Raw genomic sequence first — 24,527 nt, 5'->3', positions numbered from 1 at the left:
TGTTGTATGGAGTTCTGGCAAATTTAAGCAGAGAACTGGCTAGGACTTCATATTCAGTTTCACTTACATGGGATTTAACCCAAAATCTGTAGGAGAGTCAGAAAATGAATATGCAAAGGATTAAGTACCGTAAAAGAAAATAAGAAACCTCATTGTAATATTTATTATTGTCAGCAGAACAGAATCTTGTTTAAGATTCATCTACTTAGTATCATTCTCCAAATGGTTATCAAAATAGCAAAAGATCTTAATACAAAGCAGCTTTACCAGGTAGTCTCATGGTAGGTTGCTGAAACTGACATTAAGGTGCAATTCCAGTAGGTTTTTGTGTATTGTGTAACTGACTGTCATTTGCAATTATCAGGGGTAACTGTAGCAAGCCCCAAACTATCAATGAATTACAAACTCAAAGAAGTCTATCTATCTATCTATCTATCTATCTATCTATCTATCTATCTATCTATCTATCTAATCTATATTTGTTCAGCCATTTCAGTCATTTCTGATTGTTCATGAACTCATTTGGAGTTTTCTTGGCAAAGATACCGCAGTGGTTTGCCATTTCATTTGCAGAGGAGGAAACTGAAGCAAACAAGATTATGTGACTTGCCCAGGGTCACAGAGCTAGGAAGTGTCTGAGGACAGCTTTCAGGCGTGACTTTCTATCTACTGTGCCATGCAGCTGTCCCATTTAAAAAAAAAAAATCTGTGGGATATCATTTAAAGGGGAAGTTCAGAAACACTCAGAGAAATCACTCCCAAAGAAATATCAATCAGCTTTGCCTCTGGACAAACATATACATATACACGCATATGTGTGTATATGTGCACATGCATATGTGTACATGGGCACACATGGGCATACATAAGTGTGTATATATACATATATGTATACATATGACATCATTGACTAGATTATATATTTGATTAAGCCTGGAGGAATGTTGCGGCAAAGAGAAGATGGGATCCTCAATAAAAGAAAAGACAGACTGGTGCCAGATTGAAATATCTGAATTTTAGTGCCAGAAGTAGGAAGAAGAGGATAGAGAGGTGATAGTGGAGGGTTTACTCATGAAGAGAAAGAGGAAACACTATACTGACTGCTTAAAATGGTGATAAAGAACAGCCAAGGGGGAAGCAGATGCCAGAGCTGGGAGAAAGCTGAAATTCCTCAGTCATATTCAAGGTCTTTCAACCACTGGTCCAATATTATCCATCCGAACTTCTTAATCTAGCCAGTCTACCTTCTCGGGGCATCCTAAATACCTTTTATATTCACATCTCCATGATTGTTCATATCAGTTCTCTAAGAATGCTTTTTGGTCTCCTCTCAGATGCTATAAAACCTCTCAAATAGTCAGTGTCAAATTCAGAACATTTGCCTTTATGAAGTCTATCGTTGTCATTTCCGTTACCTGGCCTTGTATCTACTCCTTATTCCTTTGGCATTCAATGAGTCATTTATGATCAATCTTGGGGCTGAATCTGCATGACATGTTCATAACCCTGCTTACTGATAACTCCCAAATTGTTTGCCAGTTTCATATATGTAACTGACCTTCCTGTCTAGTCTGTCTAGGCAAGAGCATCCTACAACCTGCCAGAGTTGGGGTACTTAGCAAATGCTTATTGAACTGCTAAATAGCAAGAGCATCTAGGTCATGTGATGGATAAAGTCAGGCCTGGAATCAGAAAGACCTGAGTTCAAATCTGTCCTCAGACACTTGCTTAACTTTGTGACCCTGGACAAATCACTTAACCCTGTTTCCTCATCTCAGTTTCCCCAGCCTCAGTCTCCTCATCTGTAAAATGAGTCAGGGAAAGAAATAGCAAACCATTCTAGTATCTCTGCCAAGAAAACTCCAAACAGGGTCGCAGAGTCAGACATGACTAAACAACAAAAACAGCAAAGTTGTGGAACATTGTGGCTTTGAGAGTAAGGAAGAATAAATGAAATTAAAAAAAAATCCATAAGTAACAAATTTGGAAAAGGTTCTTATCAGTTATTGTTTAGAAACGTGAAAAAAGCCAGGTTAAAAGATTCTTTTTATTCAAACACTATAACTTTGCACTGATCATCCCCTGTTTTCCTGGAATATACTTTCTCCTCACCTATACCTCAAATAAAATCTAACTTCCTTTACGACATTACTCAAGGACCTCTTTCTGTACCAGAAGCATGCAGATCTGAGGTGGGGGAACCTGAATAAAATGTAAGGGAAATGTTTAACAAAATGAATGAAAAATACAACATAGATATTGTTAATTTCTGATTTTTTCAGTTAATACACAGGTCCAGGGACCTGTTTGTATTTGAGTTTGACACTACAGTTTTATAAGATGTGTTTCCAGATACCCCAAATGGTTAGTGCCCTCCTTAATTAACTGCCTTACATGTAATTACTTCACATTTATCTTGTATGTATTCTGTATTCAATTGCTTTGTGTAAGTACGCACATATACATACGTTCTATGGAGAGACGTGGCTTAACAAATAAGATAAATTTGAATCAGGCCATTTTGCTTTGACTTGAGACCCCATAGCTGCTTACCAGAGCTCTGTGGAGTCAGTAAATAGTGAAGTGTGTGCTTGGTTTCTTCCCGAAACTCTGACAATGTTATCTCTATGGAATGTGGTAAATCTGAAAGGTCAAAATGTGGCTGGATCCTGGATCCAGTGGACAGAGACAGATTTAACCCTACTTGTACAATTAGTTGTAGTAAATCATTGTATTTAAGTTGGTCATCACTGCTGGAGTCAAACATTCTTTGAAATCTCTCATTCCAGGTTTCTCTATCTTTCCATTGTATCCTTTGGAACCTCCACAGAGCTGGAAGAGGCAGAGGCCATCTGGTCCAACCCTCATCTTTGACATGAGGCAACAGGCTTATGGAGCTTAAGGAACTTGCTAGAACCTAACAAGAGGTTAGGTTGGAAGCCAGGTCCTTGGATGCAGTCATTGTTCTCCCTCTGCTACTCTGCTGCATCACTACTGGTAACAAACTATCTATCATATGAAGTCGAAGCTTTCCCCGGAAATGATTTTGAATATATTTTGCATGTAATTATCTGTGTATGTGTCATTTCTTCTCAATAGAATACAAGCTACAGGCAGGGGATGTCCATTATGCCTCTGTATTCCCTGTTCCAAGCTCAATGCTTATTAAATTAAATTGAACTCAATTGGAGGTAGTATCTAGTCCAAGTTCTATGACTCAAAAGTTATGTGACTTTGTGTACCTTATTTAGTTTCACTGGATTTAATTATTTACCTTTTAACATGGGATGAGCTACGCAATTTTTAAGTTTCTTATGATTACGATAAACGCAATATTACTTTCAAAGTAAAACAAGTAGAAAAAAAAATGGTTATCTAAAACTACAACTTAGACATTTCCAAGCAAGAAAAAAATCTTTCAGTGTGAACATCAAAAGTTCTATTACAAGTCATTGTTTATGTACAGAACCTTGGAGGAATATAATAGTATTCATTCTTTTCTCCCTTAGAACCTCATTGACTATATTTAATACTGCTTTATAACTTGAAATATATTGAAATTCTAGAAGAATTTATATGCACAAAAGGCGTGAAATATTTAACTTTATAATGTCTCATTGGGAACAGAGAACTGAAATATCAAATTAGAATGGAATAAAATATCATCTTTCTTTTGCATGAGAATTGAGCTCTATCTTTCTATCTACGGTAAAATGAAAGGAAATCCGTCTTTTCCAAACATAAAGTAAATTCTCACAGTCCCTCTAGAAAGCACCAGGAACAGGTGGAATGCTTTAATTGGACTCTAGGAATAACTTATTGCTGGAAAAAATGCAAACTAATCACTGTGTCACACTGTAAAATTGCTTGTAATTTCAGAATGAGGTGCAAGAAAGAGACAGTAAAAAGTATCAAGCAGAAAGTTAAGTGCCCTATTCATCTATTTCTATGATCATAGTTTCATATTTATTATTTAGTTTAGTTGCAATGGAGCCTATGAAGCAAGGAAAATATCCTCTTCGTAGCCTGGGGAGAGAGTGCAAGAGAGAAACACTGCTCTTTAGCAATTCCTCTTTCCATCTTAGCAACTCTAGAGAAAGAATACAGAAGTTGGTCCTTAGCCCTCAATGACAGGTCTTCAAGGATGGTAACAGAGGATAAGAAGCAGAACATTAGAAGGAAGGTGGAAAAATCAGAACTTAGAGAATGAGAATAAAAGGTTTACTGTGCAAATTCACCTCAACTCAGTTCAAAATACATTCACTAATGGCTCAGTATGCGCATGGAACTATGTTACTTGATATAAAGAACTTGGATTCTCTCATTCCTAATAGAGGTTTTTAAAGCTAAGAAAAAACAAGAAGTGTCTGAAATTCTGATATTGAAATGGGGGAAAGGGTAGCACTTTTTTTTCAAGAGAATAACTTGGTAAATGTAAAAATTAAATAAAAATATTTTTGAAAAACACATAAAACTTTAAAAAATAAACTAAAAATAACCTGGGAAAGATGGACATTATTTTTAGGACAATTAATTATGAGTTAGTTTTGAAAAGGATTAAATTAGTAACGAAGATTATAGTGAGTCCTTGTGCCTAAGGACAAAAGCTGCACCTATGGTAGAATGCCCCCAATGGAATATAACATCTTATGCTTGCTTTTTCTATAACATTTCTGACAGATTTTCACGAGAATCTGTGTTTGTGGGAAATTAAATAAGATAGAAGCTTAGGCTTAATAATTTTATTTTCAAGTGTACCTAAAACAATTTATATCCTTGGGCACCATCAACAGTTATATATTAAGGTTAATGCTATGAAGACCATTCCCATTTCTAGTGGCTGTTAAGGTTTGCAACACACCTTCTTAATATCAGCCTTCTAAAATAAGTAGTCCATGTATTACCATTCCCATTTTAGAGTTAAAGAAACTTAAACTCTGAGGGAGTAAAGTAAATTGCCCAAAGTGACAAGAACAGGTCAAAAGTGGAATAAGAATACAAGTTTCCTGACTCTACCTCCATGGTTCATTCTACTCATTCTCCTCATCCTGTCTGAAACCATAGCTACTAAAAAAAAAAAACAAACAAACAAAAAAAAAAAACAACAACAACAAAACAACCAAAAAACAAAAACCAAAAAAACTGTCAGCATTAAACTGAAAAAGTAGATCTTTTACTCATGGAATATTTATTTGAAAAAATATTTTATACCAAGTTTTCTTTTGTCCTTTTTTCATATATTGTGGAAAATGCTTCTCTCTTTCTTAGAATTTCAACAGGAAAAAATGGAGGAGATAGAGAGAGGGGCAGGGTACAACCATGAAGCCAACAAGATGTTTGGGGAATCGATAATCATTCAGGCAGGACTGAAAACAACTGAACAGCAGTAAAAACCAAAGAGTCTACTTTGGCCATTAAATAGGGGAAATAATAAATTGATCATAAAGGTCGATTCAAACTATATTATGGAGAACCTTGACTGCCAAGTAAAGGAGTTTTTTCTTTATTTGGTAAACAAGCAGTTGGTAAAGATTTTAATATAAGAATTGAATCTCTGAAAGATTAATCTACTATACTTCCGAAAGACCTCAGTTCAAATCTAGCCTCAGACACTTATTAGTGATATGATCCTGGAAAAATCACTCAACCTTTGCCTGTTTCATTTTCCTCATCTATAAAATGGGGATAATAGCTCCTATCTTCCAGGGAATGTTATGAGTATCAAATGAGATAATGTTTGTAACTGTCTTGCAAATTTTAAAGAGTTATAAAATGCTATAATAATAATAATAGCAAGAGAAATAATGATGATCATAATTTAATTGTTAATATATATAATTATAATTCTACAGAAATTATAATAATTATTTATGGCTCCAGTGTCTACCCTCAATATAGCATCATCATCCTCTTCTTCCTCAATGGCCTAGGCTCCTTTTTCTTCCTATTTTTCTGTGACTTAGTGGCAAGTTGCTTCACTTTTTTGGACTCAGTTTCTTCATCTGTAAAATGCATGGTTTGAAGTGGAAGATATCTAAGGTCTAATGTAGCCCTAAGTCCTATCAACTTATGCTTCCAGGCTCCCAGAGATCTAGAGGCAACCAAATGAAACTCTTCTTCTGAATTAGGTTTTCACATATGATTTGAAGTATTTTTACTGAACGTTGAATTGAATTCAGCATACCAGATGTCAAGAGAGTAAGAAGTGGAATTTTGGTGGCATAGTCTCTACAAGAAGAAAGAACTACCTATGTTAGCTTGGGTAGATAGGAAGGAAAGAGTGGGCAAGGAAAATTCTGTGTGGGTGCTAAAACATTCAGTATGAAAACGGTAGCTATTTGCAAATATGGTTAGAAACCTCAGGATTTAAACCTATCTATAGATAATTTCCTCTCTCCTTGACTTTCCTTCTTGTTCCTTTTCCTGTACATATTCATTCTTGGAAGTTGTATCTTCAGGATGCCAAAAAACTTTTGTGAGGAAAAATAAACTCGACCCCTTTTATGTGGAATAATGCTGCTGTAACATATGGTAGATTTACATTTTTAGGTTTCTGGCTGCCTCTTCTGGTGTCAGGTAGGCACAGCCTATGTAGGCTGAAATCCCTACCTCTGTACCCCTTTTTTATGACTTTCAAAGCAGCTATTCTACACCACAGGCTTTTAGGAGAAAAGGGTTTTTTGGTGTGTTTTTTTTTTTTTTTGGTTTGGTTTGTAGCTGTCAGTTCAATTGTTGTTCAAAAGTTGTGAATTCGGTGGGGAAAAAAGGCTGGCTAGAGATCTTATGGATGAAATAAAATGAAGAAAAGCTTTTTGTCCTTGAAAAATAGTTTATGAAGCAAGAGGAAAAAACCCTTCTTTTCCTCACTTTACCAAACTCTTATTAAAAACAACTGTGAGGATGTATCCATTCAGCTATTATTTATGGAGGTCTACTATTTGCACACATAAGGATGATATTAAAAACACATTCTTCTCACATAAAAGAGCCTGAAGACATTTAAAATTATCTCTAATACTCTTTTTAACAACTGTGATCTAAGCAGTATGAGTGTTTCCTTTATTGGAAGATTTTATCTGGCAGAAGTGATCAATTAATTTGGTAGTTATATCAATGTTGAAGAAAGTGGTGGGAAACCTGCACCCTCGAGGACATACGTGACCCTCTTGGTCCTCAAGTGCACTCCACCTCTGACTTCAGTCAAAGGGCTGCACTTGAGTACCTAGAGGGCCTCAAGGCCATAGATTCCCCATCCTTGGTCTAAGATGACTGCTTAAAACAATGATAACAACAACAAAAAGGTACACATTTTCAATACTCTGTAAAAATTCTGAAGAGATGCTCCAGGGGATTGAGCTATTTTTACCACATATATCTTAGGTAGCATTTGTTAATAGCCAAGATCATTTTCCTTTACACCTACTCCTTCCCCCAACCTTCTTGGCTTACAAAATAACTGAACTTCTCCCATTTAAATCTTGACATTGGGCCTATTTCTCCAGTGAATTGGTTGTGGAGGAAAAAAAAAATCTAAAAGTTGATTCTTTTTTCCTCCCACTAACATTTTCTCATAAGAATTATAAAATAACTCTCTCTATATTTTCATATTAAATAAAATGAGGTGGTTGACAAAATCTCAGTGTCTCAAAAATGATAAAAAACTTCAGCCACCTTATAATGGTTAATTTAATTTCAAGCAGGTTGTATTAGACAGATAAAGAATTGAAGAAGAGTTTACCCACCAAACCATGCCTGCTGATCTCCTTGGACTTCTATGGCCAAGCCAAAGTCTGCCAGTTTCACAGCTGCTCCCTTGGATTTGCTAGCTAAAAGCAAGTTCTCAGGCTTTATTTAGAAAGAAAAAAAAATCAGATAAGAACACACTTCAAGCAACCACTAATAATTAACAATATTTGAACCAAAAAAAAAAAAAAGAGAGAGAGAAAAAAAACCACATGCATTGTTGTCTCCAGAGGAGAATGTCATTCCTAAAATCTCAGGGAAAATATGGTTAGCAAATCATTGTGAACTGGCATGTGGGCAGGTTTCAGACAAATGCATAACCATACTGAAGAGCATAGGGGATGGAGGAGAAGATAAGCTTGGGGAAATTTCATGATGAAGGTTAGCACCTGTCTCTGACCTACTCACATGCATCTGAAAGCTCCTTTAGGACCAGTAGACTATAGATATTATTTAAAAGTTTTATTTTTTTATAAGGTAAAAATGTTCTCAGAAGTGGTAAACTTGGCAAAAATTATAACAAGATTTGGATCTATAGACATTTGGCAAACCATTTTATGAATTTTAGCACAAATTGAATCTTAGCTGATGAAAACATTTTGGATTCAGTTGTGATATTTTTGATCCCTTGATATTTCTAGACAATTTCTGTACAGTTCTCATGGACTCATGTTGCTTTTAATTTATATGCTTAAGTTGCTATTTTTAGAATCTGTTCTTTAAAGAGAAGATTAAAATTGATATTTGCCAAATGTTATAGTTGAGGGCATTAGATCATCTTCAATTCTAACTAAAACTTTTAATTCAGTATTAATTTTTCTGAGAAGAAAAGTCAAACATTTTTCAATACATTTTCTTAAGAATAACACAAGGAAAATAATTTCTTTAGCTATTTATCATTATTTTAGGACTGACAGTTTGATCTAGGAATGAGGCTGTGTCTACACCATTGTTTCCCAACCAGTTCATCAAGACACATTGATTCTTTAAAACATATATACCATTACTGCATGACAAGGTATAGATCTTCTTTGTCCCCTTGGATGAATTTTGGCCAAATATTTAGAAACGGTAGAAATGGCAGCAATAAAGGAAAGAAGGATGATGTGTGATGCATATGTGGCAACCAGTGTGGACAGGAGGAAGATGCATTGTGTTCATGAATGTATTTACACGCATGCATGTTTGTGTGAGTGTGTATGTGAGGGTGTAGTGTAAGAGGGTGGATATACAGATGGTAAGGTTGATAGATGGTTGCAGTGGCAAATGACACCACTCCTGGCTATGTCCCAGAAAATTACTAGGTGTGTCATAGACTGAAGAAGGTTGGGAAACATTGGATTGGATATTGCCAAAACAATTGTTTGAAAAATCCCCCCAAAATTCAATCAACTGAATAGCTGACCCTTCAATGGAAGACAAATGATTTTATTTTCTCACAACATTGACTATATTTCTGACTGAGTTGGTTTATTCTGCTGGTTGTTTTGGCCTTTTGTAAACACAACCTAAGTCAGTATTAAATGTATTAGTTAAGTCAGCCATGCAAATTAGCAGAGACCCATAAACCAAGGACTTAAAGAAATTAGCTGAAGCTTAAAATAAATCAGATTATGGGGAAGTAAGAATTGTAATAAAATATCATACTCTTTCAGGCTCCTGATGCTCACTGCCATCAGATGCATTGCTTGAAATACTTGTTAAGAATGGGAAGTTTTAGAAATTTCTGAGGGCCAAATGAATTCTCGTTTAACTTATCATGTGACAATTAGAGTAAGGGTGTGGGCTAAAGATATCTTAATGTTATGAAAAGTATTTCTACATTTCTGAAGTTTAAGTAAACCAATAAAATTCTATATTCCTGAGTTTTCAATGATGTCAAAATGTTAATATTTGACATATTTTAGTGACTAAAATTAGCAAACTAAATGAATTGTATTCTTTTCAATTATGTTTTCAGCTATTACTTTCTTGAATAAATGAGTGACTTTAAGAAAACCACACAAAACTTTAAGCAATACTTGATTCCATATCTTGGTTGCTTCACAACTCAAAGGCATCAAAAAGTCATATAGTTTTCCAATGATACACACACACACACACACACACACACACATTTTATTTCATCAACCACACATTGATTTCATAATGTTAGCATCACAGGAAGCAAAAATTGCAATCATCTTGAAGATCATTGAGAATTTTTAAGCATTATGTGGGATTGGATTGTGTTGAGTAAATGCCATTGTATTTTGTATACAAACTTCAATTTTTATAAAGGGCATTTAATTGTACTACAAAATCTAGAACCTTCTGGGCAGTGCTGTGTGCCCTTAGACACCAAGCAGCTGCCAAATCAGGATAAATGGAATGCCTTAGATGTTTATCATGCATGAACTTTGACTGACTGGGGCATCTATTCGTAACTACAAAGGCCTGGAAGACTTCACAGAATTATCTTGTGAGTCATCCAGGAAAATAAGAAATCAGTTCAGATTAGAGCGCTGTATGTTGTACCTATGAAGACTGTTCAGCAGCAATTATGTACATGAAAAAGGTAAGGCTATTGGAAAACATTAGGCAGCTTATCATTATTATCACTGGAGGTGATTTAAGGCACTATATATGTGTGCATGTATGTGTGTAAATCTCTATATCTACCCATCTCCCTATCTACCCTCTATCTATCTATCTATCTATCTATCTATCTATCTATCTATCTGTCTGTCTGTCTGTCTGTCTGTCTGTCTGTCTGTCTATCTATCTATCTATCTATCAATCACATATTTTAGACAAATTTATCATCTAAAACCATGAGTCTGTCAATCAGATAAATTAAGAAATTCGTAGGGCAATTGTTTATCTTGTAAAAAGATACTTTAAAAAACAGTTTAATCATACACTTTCTTTGAATAGGTCTCTCTAGGATCATTAAAGTATAATTCAGTTTATTTTTTAAATGATTTACATGCATCTTTTTAGACAATAGCTATTAAATCAAAGTACATGTTTATTTGAGTACGTTTGTGCTTGCATGCACACATATGTCTATATTTACTCTGCATAGATGGTATTCTAGAAGTCTTAGTTCAGTTTAAAGATTAATAGCTCCTTTATAATAAATTATAATAAGTAATAACAATAACTCTGTATTATAACCTGAAGGAGAAGATGCAGGAAAAGTACAGGATGGCAGATTCCTTTGAATTATAGTAAAAGGGACCTTAAAGGTCATTTGGTCCAACCTTCTCATTTTACAGATAAGGAAACTGAGGACCAGAGAAGTTAAATGGTTTTCCCAAGGTTACACAATAGTAAATTGGAATAGCTAGGATATGTTCTCAGGTCATACACAAGACCAATCAGCTTTTCCACAGTATCAAAGGCTTTCCTCACTATAATTTTCTAGCTTATAAGGTTGGATGAATTTTCTCTGACTTCTTTGAAAAACAGGAATTTTGTTGTTGTTCAGTCATATCAGTCTTGTCTGACTCTCTATCACTCCATCTGGGGTTTTGTTGGCAAAGATACTGGAGTGGTTTGCCATATCCTTCTCCAGGCTCATTTTACAGATGAGAAAACCGAGGCAAACAGGTGAAGTGACTTGCCCAGGATTACACAGCCAGTAAATGTCTGAGGCTAGATTTGAACTTATAAAGATGAGTGATTTCTAGCCCAGTTCTCCATCCACCTGAGACACCTAGCTTCCCTTCATGAAATTAGTTTCATCTTAAAGCATGCATTTTCCTATATAAAATGATGTTACTAAAGGTGGTTAGACTCGGGCAATTCCTGAAAATAATTTTAATCTACAAAACAGTGAGATCATTCTCATAAAAACTAAACCTCTGGATAAAAGAATTCCTCTCCCCTCTTATAGCTGTAGTGACTACACTGGAAACATCTTCTCTTTTGAACTAACTACTTGGCAATAGCATTCACTTTGTGACCACTTGTTGTTCTAAAAGTCTATGATGGGATCAAACCTCCCTAGTCCTTGACACAGCTGGTCATGGTTTTGGGCAGAATATTTGCATGTCAGATGCTCATAAGTTGGGCGATGTTTAAAATATGAAAATATTTAGCACAAACTACAGTTAGGGGCTACTATGTAAGAGCTTAAAATGGAAATGCTTCTGAGATGTGTCTTAAGTTTGTTCCATCACCACGCCCACAGATAGGCTTCTTATCTGCTCCTCTGCTCCCTAATGATGTCGGCTTTTCCATGACATCTGCTCATAGTGTCAACAACCATGAATACATAGCAACTGTTGCCAGTCCCCCCCCACCAAACATTTCCAGTATCTTCTTTCACTATGATTTGAGAACTCTTTGAAACTACACAAAAGATTCTGAGGTACCCAGGCATGTAGCTTCAAAGGAAGTAAGAGATATGACTTAAAGATAGGTATTCGATGATAACGATAAATTCTTGGTCCTCTATCCATTTAGAGAAGCACAGAATCCTAGATTTAGAGCTGAAAGGCATCTGAGGAATGTCTAAGGTCCAACCTCCTCATCTTACATATGGAGCAACTGAGGTCTAGAGAAGTTAGTGTCTTGTCCAAGGTTAGATGGGTAACAAGGAGAACTGACTTTATGATCAGTTTAGAAGAACTCAGCAACTTTCTGAACCTCCAGACAAATCCAAACAAACAAAATATGGGTCTCATTTATGATGAAGATTTGCCCTACCCTCCTCTCTCTCTCTCTCTGTTTCTCTCTCTCTCTCTGTCTCTCTCTCTCTCTCTCTCTCTCTCTCTCTCTCTCTCTCTCTCTCTCTCTCTCTCTCTCTCTCATACACACACACACACACAATTCAAAACCATGTTTTCATTGGTATAGCTAACTTCTGGTAAGGAAATGTCTTATACCAAGGTAGATCAGCAGTTATTTCAGAACTTAGATTCTTAGAGCATTGCCTGGAGGAATTAAGAGGTTAAGTGATTTGCCCAGGTCACAAAGCCAGTATATGTCATATGAGAGGCTTGAACCCAGCTCTTCCTGACTCCAAGGTCAATTCCTCATTTACTTCATGCTGTCCAAAATCTCATGGTCCCATAATTCAATAGTTTTGACTTAGAATGACTGCTACAAATGACTGGCATAAATGTGAGTAATGAGAATCTTTAGTGCTACTAACAGCACAACATGCTTATTTTGACTTATAGGAATCTGGTGATCACAGATCAAGAAGGGACATTTAGGCCAACTATTCCTTATAGTCAAGGAGACTGATATTTATGGAGGACAAATGACTTGCCCAGGATCAACCAGACAATAAGAATATTTTCAATCATCATACTTCAGAAATGTATGTATTTGCTTTGAAAAGAATGCAAAGCACTGTAGAGAAAAAATGTCAAAGCCCAAGGCTCTGAGTTCTAATCCTAGCTCTGCAAATTGGCACCTATTTGATTTTGCACACATCGTTCACCTCTTTGGACCTCTCCCTTTGTTTATAAAATGAACGACTTGGGTCAGAACACTTCAAAGGTTCCCACTAGCTCTGAATTTATGATTACATGAAATAATGGGTATTTTTCCTTTCTGACTTGGACAACATCTTTGGCAATTTGTGAAAAGTCAGTGATTTTATTTCTTATATTTTATTTGAGTCTAGCATCATTTAGCAAGTATTCTAAAAGTTCAAAAGTCTCTTTTTCCTTTTCATTGATCAGTGTGCTTCAATGAGCAAGTTACTTGTCAGACATCTTTTGCTTTGCAATGTTTTCAGCTTTCTTGCTTCTTGCCAATGAAGGTGCGAGCAAAACTAGTAGAAAGAAGCAAACTGAAATCGATTGTGAACCTGATCTGAGTGGAAACAAATTCACTTCACTCACACATGGTGCTGCTATTTGGAAAACTGGCTCCACCTCACTTTTGTTGAGAGCCTCTGGAAACTCTTAGAGACAAGTGGCTAGGTATTTGTACGTGGCATTAAAATCTACTGGCTGAGAATCTGAAATTCTTTTAAGGATAGAGTTTCTTTTAAGACATCTCTTTTTTAATGAATATTTGGAAATTATCAGTTGTTGCCTCAAGATCATGAATTGTACTGTTCCATACTTTTCTGTATTACAGTTCCCATTTTTATATCACTCAAGGGTTTTCAAAGTGCTTTCCATAGTTTATCTTATTATCTATATGATGAATTATCTATATGAAGAAAAATATGCTTTTGAATAGGATGAGATTATTTAGCAAACTTGTTTACCAAGTATGTAGATAGATATGTTTAATTAAACCTCTACCTAAAATTATACTGAGAAAGGGAAGGTGGTTGTGATTTTATTCTCTTGCAAACTTTGGGATTCACAATTTGACATCATGAAAAGAGATTAATACATTTTATAAATTAATTAGAACACATTACTGAAATAAATTATTTTTTAAAAAATATAAATTGTAAGCACTTTTTTTTCTCTTAATGGTGAAGATGAGTCCTCAGAGAGGGGAAGTCACCAAGTAGATTTATCCAAGGATTGTCTTTGGCAAGTAGAACACTTGGAAACAATGAAAATATTCTTCTCTTCCAATTTTTCATAAAAAACATAACAAAAGCAACCTGACAGAAACCATCCTAGAACTTAACACTGCCTTAAAACATCAATTTAAGCTGAACTGTAATATGTATACATATGTACATATATGCATATATATGCATTATGCATATATATATATGTATGTATTTGTATTTTTTCAGGGGAAAAAATGCTATTTTGCTTGTCAAATAATTCCAGAAGCCATATTAAACAGACATTGACTTATTAAACTGAAGTGATGACCACAATATTTGAGCTTTCTTTCTTTCTGGTTAGACAAAGTATTTCAATACAACTGCATTCTCAGGGACTTACAGCAGAATCTGATGATTCCATCGTGTCTCTAGTTAACTGGAAATCATTGCTATGGAAGATAGTCATTCATTCCCTCCTTACTCCCCCAAAATAAGAACGATGCCTTGACATAGTATATCATAGGAGAGAGTTTCCAAATGACTCAGCATCTCTGTGATTAAGCTCTCTTGGAAAGAAATTTTCTCTCTTATCCAAAAATCTCTTGTATTGTTATTATATGCAACAAGACACTTTTAAAAAGTCCCAGAGAGCTCTTGTCAATTAGCTACGAAGTGATGTTTTTTCCTTTAAAAAGAATTATTCTGTAGGATTCAAAACAGAAGAAGAAATAGATATTGTAACCCGAGTATATTATGTACTTTCAGGTTCACTAAAACATTTAGTTGAATGTGCATCATCAGCCATGCAGATGGTCATTTTAAAATATCATTTTTACATATTTTGAACTGAAGCTAGGCTAGTCTTAGAGAGCAACTCAACATTTTACCTTGAAAAAAGTATACTTTTAAAACTTTCTCCCTGACCCTTTTCTGTCACCTCTATTTCAACAAAGACTTTACTTGATAAGTTTGCCAACAGTTTCTTCATTGCCTCCATTGGAAAACATTTCTCCCTTCTGATCTTCCTTGATTTCTTTGGACACAGAAGATCAGTGACTTTTTTCCCTCAACACATTCTCTAAACTATATTTTTAATTTTTCAAATACTTGGTTTAGTTTAATCTCCACAGACATTTTAACAGTGTCTTTGAAAGAGGTTGAGAGGGAATGGAGGCATTAATCAAACTCTCCCTGGATATTGGATGCCCTTGAACCACATGAATTATTTAATAGTTTTTAAAACAAATACCCTAAAATTCTAGATCATGACCTCTACTTCAATGGGTCTACATACATTTGTATATACAAAAAGGAATCAAAGAAGCAAGATTTAGGACTTATAGAGGAAATTGAATCCAAATTCCTCATTTAACTAAAGAGCTAAAGTGATTTGTCTAAGATTACTTAGGTCTTCTGACTCCAACTTTAACATGCTACCTGCTACAGCATGCTACTTCCCCCATTACTGATTTTGTAGAGGGTCTTTAAGATGCCATAATTTGGCTATACCAGAGCAATTTCAATTAAACCTAGGAATGATTTTTCATTTCTTCTCTATAATCTTCTCTAAGTCTAGTTTCTCAGTCACTATAGACATACCACATTATTATCTTTGAATGCAAGAGGCTTCAGAAAAAAAATTAACTTGAGTTTTTCTTTTCTGTCACATAACCCCTCTGGAGTCCAATTTTGTCTGCTAGATCTCTAGAAGCAAAGTCAGCTGTTCTGCCATTGAGCACTCTTCAGTTAAAATTTATCCCACTTTCCAAAAATATATGCTCTGTTTGTAAAGCATAACTGATATATTTACTTATCCATTGGATGAATGCTGCATGACTATTAGCTTATCTTTCTTACACTGAAATCATTTAGAAGATAGGAGTCTTCAACTTTGCTCATTTAACTACCACTTAGAGACTTACTACCCCATATATACCGTATGAGGTACTGTTAGGGAGGTAAACTCCTACAAGTCATGTTTCACACCCTCAGATAGCTTTCAAATTCACTTTCTACAGTGACAAATGTTATACTATATGAAGATAATGGCATACGAGCCATCATGTGGCTATTAAGGGGCATGTCCAAATACAGTGTGAAGAGCAAAGCATCAGAGATCTTGGGCATAGGAAGAAAACTACCTCTGGCATATTTAAAAGAAGTTCTATTAAAATCAAGAGCAATCTTGAATTGATCTAAATGGCAATATAGCCAACCAATAAATTTCATGGGAAAGAAGGGAATAGTTACTGAAGGATTAACAAACAATAGAGACATTGCTTGTGTGTTTAGTAAAATCTCTCTGTTTTCTCCAACAATGAGAAAAAGGGAATAGGAACTAAAGCACGCTAGCTCATTGAGGGGAGGGGAGATAATCCAGAATACAAAAAGCAACTTTTTTCTAGTCATTCTTCCTAGAAAATGTTCTGATTAAATTCGATGTTTCCTCCTTAAGTAAATCAGTCTCTACTCTCGAGGTCAATAATGAGGCAGTGGCTTCCATTGGTTTCTTCACAATCTTGCCCAAGTAGTGAATCAATTCAACCAAACCCCATCCCCTGACCATGAATACTTTGCTTCCTTCTCCTTTTGAAGGTTTTCATGCTTTGTTTCTTGTCCAAACTACTGAGAGTTCTGGATGAAGATATTAAATAATGTCACAGTCCACTAGAAATTCACATTCTATAAGCTCAACTGGGTCAATAACACTGCTTAAAACTTCTTTTATTCCTCTTCTTGTCAAGGTTAGTTCCTTATGGATAAGGTTATTATGGATGGGACCTTCATTTTGATACTGCTTTTTTTCTTTTCTTTTTTTTATTATTGTGAACTTGACAATAATCAGCAAACAAACTTTTCAGTCTACATAGAACCAGAAAGAGAACTGAATATAAAACTGTGATCTGTCATGTCTGTGTTTGCTGATAATTGTCAAATTCACAATAAAAAAAGAGAATTTTTAAAAACACATCATCCCAACCATAAAAAATCTCCTTCTTGTTAACCTTGTTGATGAGGAGTTAACTTCAACAATGCAAAGACAACCTCTTCAACTCAATGTCACCTGACTTATGTGTCTCTACTTGAGAAAATACAGCATAGAACAATAAAATTTTAGAGCTGGAAGGAAGTCTAAAGGTCATACAGTCTACTTATAACTCAAACATTAATCTCTCATAGGGCATGACTGCAACATAACCCTCAGTGGGGCCCTCATCATTGCAAATTCAGAAGAAAGACCATGGATGGTGAGAACACAGAAAAGCTTTATACAATTGCTATTCTGTCATGTCCTGATGATCTCTGATGACAATATGAAGATCATTACATACTTCCTAACATAGCTACCCCATTCCACTGGTGGACAGCTCTAACCACTAGACAAGAATTTTCCTTGTATTAAACTATAAATCTAACTTGCTATAACATTCATCCTTCGGTTCTAATTATTCACTTGAGGTCTCAGCCAAACAACACTGAAGAAACTATGCTATACTGCCTTCAGATGGACTGTGTCTGCACATATTACCACTCGTTGGTAAATTAGTCTTTCAAATATTTCAGGACAAAAAATTGTATAGTATTGTACAGTACAGTATTACATGAGATAGTATAGGAAAATTCATTGCATAGTATATACTTATAAATGTAGCCCAAAATGCAGTTGGTTTTTCTCTCTCCCATCACATGAACCACTACTTCTAAATTTGTATGCTACTAAGACCAACAGATCCTTTTTACCATGCTCCTCCTTTGGTATTCATGGAACTATCTCTTTTTGCATCAACTTTACATTTATCTCCATTAAGCTTGACCCTTTTAGATTCAGCCCACAATGCTAGCCTTTCACAAACTTTTTGTATCTTCACTCTATCATCTACAGTCTTAGCCCTCTCTACTAGTTTTGGTAGAGAGATTTGATCAGAATATCATTTATGTTGAGTTATTCATAAAGACACTGAACAGGGAAGAGATCTGACAGAGATCTCTAGTTGGACCTTTACCATTAATAATCACTCCTATTGAACACATAGAAATACTGTCACTCCAAGTCACATTTGCCAACTTTTTGGAAAGAAAGAGCCAAAAAAATTCCATAGGCTCAGGTACCTTAATCACATTCTGTCTACATTTTTCCATGCCTAGAATATTATGATATTCTGAAGTGAACCTATAATCTAAGCGAACCAACCTATCTTATATCTGTTTGCATTAAAGTCACTAGTTCTGTAGTCCACATAATCATTGAGTTGGTATCATTCAAAAGAGAAATGTACAATCCAATCTGATTCATTATTTCCATGAACACCACGTGTACATGTCAACTATGGGAGAACAGAAATGGGAAAACAGTATATAATAACACAGGCCATCCTTCATGAACCTTTGCATTAGGTGAACAGTCATTGGAAGTCACCTCTTCAATCTTCATTGTGTGACATAAACAGGTCCTTTGGAACAATGGCTTACTCTAGCGGGTAAAGAGGCAAGATTCTTGTCTTCAATGCCTCAGGAGAGCGGGTGGAGTGTACAAAAGAATTTACTTGTTGTGGAGGGTAAATCTTGTTTGAACATATATCCTAAAACAACTCCTGGGTAGAAGTGGCAGATAATGAAGCTCCCTAACCTAAAGCAAGACGATTCAGGGGTTTGACCCATTCAGAGAAGAAAGGAGAGTTCATCCTATTCTTTGCCAATGGCAGTATGTTATTTTCCTCTTCATAAAAAGAGATTTTATGTAAATCTCAAGTATGTGTCACAGAAAGAATGTAGTAAAAGGTGGGTTGTGGTGAGTCAAAGTATTTTCATGAAGTCCTGGAATGAGTCATGTTTCGTGGCTTTTTTTGCCTTTATGAGCATAATTGCAGCTGAACAGTAGTTTGGAACTGTGTGGTGTCATATCTACTCCAACGGCATTACTCACCTTAAGATCCCGATGGACTACCTCCATCTGATGGCAGTGAAGCACAGCCTCCAGGATCTGCTGAATGCAATGACTGCATGCAAACACCAGGGGGCGTGTGTTAGTTCCAAGCTTACACTCACTATCTGTATACCCTCACAGACACTGGGTTAAAGTATAAAACTAGCCAAGAACTGGAGATGCAAGAAAGCACCTCCAGATGTCTACACATATTGCTCAGATAGAGCAGGCACCAAGTCCGAAGAACTGGGATCCTGCTTGCCACGTGCTGCCAGACTTCCTGCTCAAATGAATGATTAAGGTGGATGCATTTGATTTCATGGAGGAGCTTAGGTCCTTTGGAAAAGCTCTTTAGCAAAAAAAAAAAAATCCAAGTAAAATCCAAGCCAACTGCATAATTTGTTATTGAAAAGAAAAGTGTTCTGGGACATATAAATTTAGTTTCCCCCCAATTTTTCCATTCATGAGTTAAAATTTCCATAATGGGTAGATGATTAACCTCCCGTGTTTTCATTTAGTTCACAATTAATACCTCTTGCCCAAGACAGTTTTTCAGACTTTAACAGAGCAAATGTGTGGCCAGTTGTTGTCCTACTCTAACCCATGGTCTCAGAACAGAAGTGGTGTTTAAATCTACAGGCAAACATACATCACAGCCCAGGGGTATCTCTAGGTCAGTACTGAACAACTGATGAAACTTCCCCTTGCCCTGGATTGGATTGCAGAAGTTGAATTGTTTGTGTTACAGCTCTAATCTTTAATCAGAGCATTAATTTCTTTTAAAAAAGTTTCCTTTTGCTGTGATGTGTGCTTAGCCTGTAGATGAGCAAACTGGAAAGAAACATCATGCATTTTTTTCATTATTTAGTCATTTGGGGGGAAGGGGGAAGGCAAGGGGTCCATATTAGATACCCACCCTCTGCCCTTCCCCAGAAAGCTGCTGCTTATCATATTTATAGGCTCCGCATACTGACCTTCAGGTCCCTGTGAACTATGCCATTTAGGTGACAATGATTTACGCTTTCTAGAATCTGCTGTATACAATGACTGCAAAGATACAAGGGCAGAATGGAAGGGAGAACATTTTAAAGGCACATAATCACACTGAATACTAAATAAAATGGGAGTTAAAAGGAAACAAACAAACACACATGCACATTACATCTCTTCAGGAGTCTTTGAATTTTACACCAAACTGGGATTGGATTGTGCTAAATAAAGCAATTTCTGGATCTAACAAAAAGAAAAGACAACTAGACAGAGAATTTGTGACATTATCAGATAAAACAATTTGTGCTCCTCATTAATTGCATACAAATCGACTAGTATATACAAGTCTACAGAAAAACCGTATTTTTCTCCAAAGAGATTTTATTTCTTTATCTCTTAAAATTTTTTATTAAAACTTCCCGTAACAATAATCCTGGGAAATTGTGAAGTGATGGGCAGATTGGAAATTGACATTTCTCATGCACAGAGTAAACTGTTTAAAATCTGAGGTCACAAGAAAACATAGGTCTTAAAACAGGAGGATAAACATGGATGAAGTGGTGGTAAAGGTGAAGCAAAAGAGAAAAAAATGAAATGCTCATCTTTCTGAATTGAAAGAAGGTTCTTTTGTAGATGGTTAGAGAACAAACCAATGCTAGTCACCAAATCGCACAGGCAAAGTTTTGGTCAAAGAAGCTCTGCTCATTAATTCCCCAACCCTAACTCCATCCCCAATGGTTCTGGGCTATGGCAAAGATAAAGAGGGTAGAAATGGTTTTTATTTTATAAATGCTTAACTAAAAAAAGAAATACCTAAGAGAGTAACAGTAAATACTGTATGTCATAAACCTCACAGTAAGACAAAAGAAAACTTGCTTATTACTCTGTCAAAATCCATGATTTATTCTACACTGTCAAAAGCTCACTGATAAGAAATGGCATGCTTATTAAATTAGGGGGAAAATCATTGACTGGCACCTATATAGTACCTTCCAATAGCTACCAATTAATACACTGGGAGGTTGAACATGTCAGTCACACGTAAATTTTGTTACGCAACTCATGTGTAGGTGGGGATGGAGCCAGCTTCACTTCTTTTATTTAGGACAGAACAGAGACTGGGGACCTATGATTTCTTTCACAGGGGAAAATTCCAGATGAAGAAAGTCTGTCCTTCAGTGAAGGCTAGTATCTGCAACAGATGGTCTCACAGAATTGCCCGGAGCATTAAGAAGTTAAGTGACTTTTCCAGGGTCACATATCTAGTATCTATCATTTAAAATGGTAAAAATTCACTAATTCCATTAATGCATAAAACTGTACTACAAAGCAAATTGTGCCTTTAATAAACTGTGTTGCAATCATATAGCTACATTAAAATTAAGAATTTGATCATGAGGACAAGAAACATATCTTTGCATTTGTATTATAGATGGCTGCTTTTAAAAATTATACAGCATTTTTAAGTGATTGCAATTATTTGATTTTGGGATGGCTATTCCCATTTAAAGATATATATATATATATATATGTATATATATATATATATATACATACATAGATATATAATCACTTTCTGAAGTGTTCATCTCATTACTTAAAAAAAAGCATGATTCTTTTTGCAAATAATTCCAAAATTCTTAGTCTCTAATGCCAATGTTACTTTGTATAAAACTGCATTATTTTAATGAATACATTCATTCTCAAAGGTATACAAGATACTTTTAAAAACAGGGAACAATAAAGCAAATCAGTAATAATGCATGTTAAAGGTAAATTTGTCATGAAATCTGGGGAAAAAATGTGGCCAGCAATGGGTTTATGGGCTTATTTCTAAAGATTGCTTTTGGTTGATCCTGCATGTCTACAATTAATTGTCTGATGATCTTTTCTGAGAATTAGGTCAAAGATTTAAAGACAGGACACTAGAGACTTTTTCTTCTTATGTGAAATAACACTCAAAAGTGAGTCTTAGAGAATTACAGGATTTAAAGAAGAGATTTCCCCTCTATTTTTTTTTTTACCAGCAAAAGTATTCTTTAGTTCTCTACTGCATGAGGAAAAGCAGAAAAATAAAAGAAAACCTTTCCAGGTCAGTCTTCTGCAAATTTGATTAATGTTTGGATGGGGGAGGAGAATGTCTCCTTTTTGTGCCTTAACTGTACTTCTCCTACAATAATGTTCGACTTTTAATACTGAAGGATGAAACATGTATGAAGGCCTCTGGCTTCATGGGAGTGATACCCTATTCTAATCAGACATACAGTGATGATAAAGAAAAAATTCAGAATATTTCCCACCTCTGAGAAGAAGGGAGAAGAGTCAGTTTCAGTGTATACCTGTCACTTTAAATGTTAATGCTCACCATAAATTATTCAAACTGAATGACAGGAGTTCTGGAGACAATTGTCTTTCACACTTTCAATGTTTTCTGGTCTAAATTTTCTAATAACTCTAAGCATAGTGCCTTATACATAGTACATGCTTCATACATTTATTGAGCTGAAATATCACTGATAGGATTTGCCTAATGAAGTCTCCTAAGACAAAATTTATAAAAAATGAGTTGTCTTTTCTACTTTTCTCCAACAGCAAGTAGGCATGTGGTTATCTCCAAAACTGGTTTTGGTGGCATTATTGAAGATGATGCTTTGTTTTGTTTGGTCAAAATAAACAAACAAAAAACTGACTCCCAATTTGTCATTGTCAATTACTGGACAGTTTCATCTGACTATGGTAATGTTGTAAAAATTTCACATTTAAAAAATTAAGTGGTGGTGGTGTTTAATCAGTCCTCTAAAACACTCTAAGGAGTGTCAATTCCCTCTACAACTTTAAAAAACAAATTGGAGTTAAATTTTAAAAAAGAAATTTGAATTATTAACTGGGATGTGTGTATGCAGATGATCATGATCATACATATACACACAAGTGTTTGTTCATAGGATAAAAGAAATTATTGTCTGTTGTCATCCATAGCTATTGAATATATAAAAATTCATGTTAACCCATGTGCCAGGACAACATACATCTCATTCTGTGTGACAACCATGTGAAGAGCACGTGTGTAGAAATAAGAATATTTTCTTAATTACACTTTTAATGACTGAGAGGAAGGACAAATGTTCCTCACTGTGTCAGGATTTCAAAATTAGGACATAGGCTCATACATCGATTTAAAGTTGGAAGGCATTTAGCAGCCTGTTTGAGCACATGCCTAAAGAGATTGGATTATTAATGAGAACAAGAATTTAATTGTAGAGCAGATGGATTAGTTTTCCCTCAAAAAAAAAAGTATTCCTAAAGAACCTCAGAATTTACAGATATCAGTAGGGAGACACTTAATGGTGACAAAAAGCCAAGGTATCTCAATATCGTTTCTCAAGGCACCAAATATGAGATGACTCTGTCCATATTAACACAAATAACACTTGATTCCAAAGGCCAAATGTAAACAGGAATGTTATAAAGGAGTCACTTACCTGGCATCTGCTTCACTGTAATATTCTCTAGCCACTATGTCCTCAAAGAGCTCACCACCTGTGACTCTGCAAAGACAAATAAAGTAGCAAATTCAGGAAAAAGTCAACAAACCTACCTTCTGATTTTCAAAAAGAAATCATTTTGCATTGAGAATTTTTCCCCAACAACCTTCCAAGTAAACTAACAAAATTATCCCCGCTGCATAAAGAAAATCAGAATGATTTCAAATGAATGTCAAGATTTGAGTTGACTTTTATGAGGCTTACAGATTTTGCATTGGTCAAGTCTGAATTTTGCCACAGCCATTCTCATGTTACTGGCCTGTCTCTTCATCAGCATCATCTTTTAGGATTTTAAACAGCTCAGCTAGTATTCCACCACCTCTGTTACATTATTGTTAGCAATGCTTCCTGCAGCCCACTGAACTTTATTCTCCAAGATGTCTGGCTCTAGAATAGTAACTGGTTATTGGTTTCATTAACCCTTTCTTGTATATTTCTCCTATATAGTCTTGTCACCTCTTATTAATCTCTAATTCTGTGAAATCCCTATCATTTTTGTCTTTTATCATACCCACTTTTTGCATGAAATGCTCCATTCCCTTGATATCTCCAACATTCTTGAAGAGATCTCATCTTTCTCATTCTATTGTTTTTCTTCTATTTTTTTTGCAATGCTCATTGAAAAACTAAACAAAACTCCTTATTTCTCCTGGCTATTGTCTAAAATTCTGAATTCAGTTGGGCATACTTTTCCCCTTCTTTTGCTTTCTCTCCTCAGCTATTTGTAAAGCTTCAAACAGGCATTTTTCTTTCTTGTTCTTCTTTTCCTTTGGAATGTTTTGTGTTGTTGCCTCCCTCCTGTACAATATTGTGAATCTCCACCCATAGCTCTTCAGGTACTCTATCTACCATATCTAATCCTTTA

General features: G+C 35.4%; 1 protein-coding gene across 6 annotated transcripts in view; it reads right to left on the bottom strand.

Moving 5' to 3' along the window:
• The window catches only part of CAMK2D (calcium/calmodulin dependent protein kinase II delta), a 334,877-nt gene that overhangs the window by 72,635 nt on the left and 237,715 nt on the right, over window positions 1–24,527 (bottom strand). For all 6 annotated transcript variants that reach the window (XM_072624938.1, XM_072624941.1, XM_072624939.1 and 3 more), the window contains 3 exons: window positions 23,600–23,665; window positions 20,102–20,174; window positions 7,743–7,845 (listed from right to left, as the gene is read on the bottom strand). In XM_072624938.1, the coding sequence (XP_072481039.1) occupies window positions 7,743–7,845; window positions 20,102–20,174; window positions 23,600–23,665 (242 nt within the window). The remainder of the gene's footprint in view (window positions 1–7,742; window positions 7,846–20,101; window positions 20,175–23,599; window positions 23,666–24,527) is intronic.

This window comes from Notamacropus eugenii, chromosome 7 (genome assembly GCF_028372415.1).
Source record: "Notamacropus eugenii isolate mMacEug1 chromosome 7, mMacEug1.pri_v2, whole genome shotgun sequence".
Taxonomy (NCBI): Eukaryota; Metazoa; Chordata; class Mammalia; order Diprotodontia; family Macropodidae; genus Notamacropus; species Notamacropus eugenii.
Note: the sequence above shows the minus strand (reverse complement) of the source record. Positions and strands in the feature narration are given on the sequence as shown.